Below are 4,526 nucleotides of genomic sequence, written 5' to 3'. Positions count from 1 at the left end.
GCGCCGATTCGCACGACAACGGAAGCACGTGTGACCGTGAAGCCCATTCCTTTGACAACAGAAGCGTTAATCACCGAAGCACCTGTCACCGTAAAACCTATCGCTACGACTGCGTCAGTACCTATCACTGTAGCGCCGATTCTGACGACAACGGAAACACCTGTCACCGTGAGACCGATTTCTACAACAACAGAACCCATTGAACCGGTTCTTCCAATCACTCCAGTAACTGACACACCTACTGCAACTACAACGGTTGCTAATCACCCAGAAAAATTGAATACCACCCTTCCTTCAGTAAAAACGAAACGCAAAACAACTACTGAAGATATAAACATCACATCAACCCCTGTTCCCCTTGTGACGACTACAAAGAGTCCGAAACATTCAAGTTCAATTGAAAAGCCAGCCGATTCAGGTCCATCGATATTTGATCAAGAAGACCTGGGCCCAACGAAAGCAACCGATTTACGAAACGGCACGCTTGAAACGACTACAGAAGGATTTATAATCCCTGAAGCTAAAGAAGGCGCCAACATTTTCATATGTAAAAAGTGAGTGATTTTGATGAATTTTAACTTTTTTTGTGGTTTTAAATAATTCTTTTTTATATTTAGCATTACCCAAACGATAGACATTGCAATGCGATGCGATAGAAACGATGACTGTGAAGACGGCACCGATGAACAAAACTGTTCTTGTCGTGATATATTGAAAGTGAGGAGTAAAAATGAGTGAAAATTGTTTATATTTTATCATTAATCAATTCGAATCGTTCATTTTCAGAATGATTATGCTCATTTGATTTGCAACCAGCATGTCGATTGTTTGGATCTCTCCGACGAAAAAGGTTGTTCTTTGTGCAAGAAAGATGAATTCGAATGTCGAAAATCAAAACAGTGCATTCCGAAAGATCAGCAGTGTGACGGACACGAGGATTGTAAATTTGGCGAAGACGAGCAGGAATGCAGTAAGTGATCATTTGAATGTTTCAAATATATTCGAATTTTTACATTTTTTATTCTTCTTTCCAGTTGCTTTGACCGATGGTAAAGTGGTCTTAATGGATGCCGAATTGAAACCAGCCTTAAGACATGAGGGAGTTTTATGTGAAAATGCGAATGGCAGATGGTCGGTGCGATGCGTCCGACGAATGGAACCTCAGAAAAACTCTGAATTGGCTGGCGAAACGTGTACACTTCTAGGTTTTAGCGGATATGTTTCGCACAATGTCATCATGGTCAATAAAGACGGTGACTTTAAACCAAAGCCGAGAGATCACAATCACCGAGTTAACTTTATGCGGTAAATTTATTTGGAATAAATTTCATTTTTTGTTGCATTTCTTGAAAATTGTTGGTTTTTTCAGGCAAACAGTTTTTGATCGTCATTCAATGCCTCGATTCATGTTCAAAAGAAGCTTAGACATCAATAAATTTTTGCATGCGTCACAAGACGATGATGATCTTAACATGTCCGATATTATTGTTGGGGCACCGCGTGAATGCTTTGCGTTATCGATCCAATGTGTTCCACATATGGTGATGCCAATTATAAATCCAACCCCAGGCGAGCTCTTACCAAGTGATAACAAAACATCACCACCAACATCAACAATTACACCTGTGACAACACCGAAACCAACGGAACCACAACAATCGAAACCAATTGAACCGGTCATACAACCCGAAAAAGTGCCAAATATTATTGTTCCGATTCCGGCAAATGATACACAAGAGGACATAATCGTTGACAACTTCAGTGCACCATGGATTGCAAGTATTTTCATTGATGGCGATTTATCAAGCATTGGCGTTTTACTGGATCGGTATTGGGTGTTGAGCGAGAAAACAGTCATCGATTCGGTCAAGTATGGAATTTCTATTTGAAAAACCGTGAAATTTTCTAAAAGAAATGAAAAATGTCCAAAACAATTGTATTTTTCGCCGTTTTTATTTTCTTTCATCATTTTTTTCTCTTTTTTTTCTCTTTTTTTTCAATTATAGTTTGGACCAACATGTAATCAATGTTATTTTAGGACATTCGAAGAGTCCACCCAACGTTCTAACGCTAACCGAGCAGATAATTCGTGTCGATTGTGTTCGCGCCTTGCACAATTCTACTTCCGCAATTTTATTGCATTTAGCCAATTCACCGAAATTTGATCGATACACGTTGCCAACGTTTTTATCGCCACGGTAATTATCATCCTGAAAATGTTGAGAGAGAGAAAAAAAAATCAATATTTTATCGTGACATTTTCTTTGAATTTAGCATCGATAAAAATGATGAGGATTGTGCTGCCATTACGCATGGGCCGACTGGAGGTTTTGTCAGTATTCCAATCGTACGAAATGAGACCGATTGTCCAGATGAACAAAGCAATTGCTACCAAACCGAAGAACTGATTGAAAATATAAAATGCGATGGATTTGGTATGTGTCTTCATTACTTTTTTCATGCTGTGAAGAGACACTCATTTCAATCAAATTCAATCCATTTCAGATGCATCCAAATACGGATTAGTTGTTTGTCGATCAGAACAAAACAACACATATTATCCGATTTCAATTTTCTCACACGATGACGGCTTATGCACCTTTAATAATTTGACACAAATTCAGCCACTGGAATATAGTTACCGAAGCATAGAATCGATTTTGAGTAAGAATACTTTCTCTTTCAAAGGAAATTTCAAAAAAAAGGCTTAAAATACAACCAAAGTTAATAACTATTGATTCTCAGATTGGCCATTGTGTTCGTATAAAAAAGAGATGCCAGCCTGCTCAGGCCACCGTTGCCCATTGGGCGAATGCATTAGCAATGAAAGAGTTTGTGACAAAACGCCCGACTGCGTAGACGGCAGCGATGAACACGAAGAATTGTGCCGGAAAAAGAAGAAATGTACACCACAAGAACTGCAATGTGGCGACGGCACCTGCGTGTCCAAAACAAAGTTTTGCGATCGAGTGGCAGACTGTAAAGATCTTAGTGATGAACCAAAGGGATGCACTTGTTTCCAATATTTCGAGTGAGTTCAACAAGACAAATCCATTTTTTTTTCAAGACATTCATTGACAACTCGTACATTGATAGATTAACAGATCCACGGAAAATTTGTAATGGAATTCCCGACTGCCATGATAAGTCGGATGAGAACCTGAATTGCCCATGTCGACGAGAGAGTTTCCGATGCGGAGAGTAAGTTTGCAACTAATTTCGATTTTGAAACGAAGAAAAAATTATTTTGATTTTCTCTCTCCAAACAGTTCCGGCATGTGTGTTCCGCCTCAGTTTGTCTGTGATGGACAATCCGACTGTCCCAGTGGCGAAGACGAGCAATCTTGTCATGGCGTTGAAGAAGGATATGAAAACAGGTGAGCAAAGCGTGAAGTAGCATCAAATTGAAGGGCATTTGATTTTTGTTCTCTCTTTTTTCAGCGGATATTACCGTGTTATTGAACGATCGGCTGGCGAATGGCAGACAAAATGCTTATGGAAAGCGCATCCAAATCCTCCATCAAAAGTGGAACTTAAACATATATGCAATGAATTGGGTTTCGTAAACGCAACAAATATTCAGTATCATCTTTTGGACACTGCAAAAGAGGACACACCGAAATATCCACAGAAATCCACCAAAGTTATTTGGAAAAATGTATTTTCCGTTGTTCAGTTGAACGACAAATTTCGTTTGACAAAAGTTAATCACGGCCCAAAAACCATTCAACACGTTCATTGGGACGATAACGACAAATCGAATTGTTATCAGCTTGAAATTAGCTGTGCTTAAGACATCTGACTTTCTTTCTCTTTTAAAATGAATAAATCTATTGCTTTTTTACCTTTTTTCGTGCATAAATTCGGTTGTTTTGATTAATAAGGGGAAACTCTGCTTTCCGAGAATGTGGTGGACGGTAAGTGATCGGATCTATTCATGAAACAAACATGATTTCATTTGGTGGTTTCTCCCGACGAATTTCATAAGTTGCACCGTAAATCTCAATGACAAAACATCAAATTTAATGCTGCAAATATGTGACTTTGATACAACGTATCCAAATTATCTAAAGATTAAGCTAGAAAGAAGCATTTTATAGTGCTTCTGGTTCTTCTAAATTGTAAACAAAAAGTTAATACATTTGCTTGAGATATTGTTTCTTTAATTTAATTAATTTTTTTAAAAAATCGGTCAAAATTCTTGTACAGACTTAATTATGGTGTTGTTTTCATGTTCACTTGGAGAATTTATAAGTCATCTTTATTATTCCTTTTTGAAATGGCAATTTTTCGGTCGGTGAATTTCTTCGAATTATCGGCGAAATGCATTTCGATGTCCTCTAGCGAACGATTTTCGGTTTCTGGCAAGATTTTATACATTAGCACCAGACCAACGGCAATAACGATGGAATTAAACAACGCGACTCCGCTCAGTGAAAATGTCGTCTCCAAATTGTAATAAGTTTTGGTTGAAATGAAGCTAAAAATTGACGTGTTGATAAAATTATAAATGAGAAGAAACAGAA

The 4,526-nt window shown here is 38.0% G+C and overlaps 1 protein-coding gene across 1 annotated transcript; it reads left to right on the top strand.

Moving 5' to 3' along the window:
* The first annotated feature begins 7 nt into the window (after positions 1–7).
* Positions 8–3,862, top strand: LOC116351129 (serine protease nudel-like). Its single transcript, XM_031783187.1, has 12 exons — positions 8–554; positions 618–717; positions 787–970; positions 1,035–1,305; positions 1,370–1,870; positions 2,007–2,198; positions 2,275–2,435; positions 2,506–2,664; positions 2,746–3,031; positions 3,097–3,201; positions 3,270–3,377; positions 3,442–3,862. The coding sequence occupies exons 2-12, from the start codon at positions 643–645 to the stop codon at positions 3,791–3,793; spliced, it is 2,394 nt and encodes a 797-aa protein (XP_031639047.1). The 5' UTR covers positions 8–554; positions 618–642; the 3' UTR covers positions 3,794–3,862.
* The last annotated feature ends 664 nt before the right edge of the window (positions 3,863–4,526 follow it).

Source organism: Contarinia nasturtii, unplaced genomic scaffold (assembly GCF_009176525.2).
Source record: "Contarinia nasturtii isolate CC-2019 unplaced genomic scaffold, AAFC_CNas_1.1 Cnas_scaffold_4694, whole genome shotgun sequence".
Classification (NCBI taxonomy): Eukaryota; Metazoa; Arthropoda; class Insecta; order Diptera; family Cecidomyiidae; genus Contarinia; species Contarinia nasturtii.
This window is presented reverse-complemented; position numbering and strand designations above follow the sequence as displayed.

Bases quoted from the DNA above. Each gene is read 5' to 3' on its own strand.
- LOC116351129 (XM_031783187.1), top strand. From the start codon at position 643: ATGCGATGCGATAGAAACGATGACTGTGAAGACGGCACCGATGAACAA. The intron at 3,202-3,269 runs GTAAGTTTGCAA...CTCTCCAAACAG, and splicing joins GAGAGTTTCCGATGCGGAGA to TTCCGGCATGTGTGTTCCGC. The intron at 3,378-3,441 runs GTGAGCAAAGCG...CTCTTTTTTCAG, and splicing joins GAAGAAGGATATGAAAACAG to CGGATATTACCGTGTTATTG.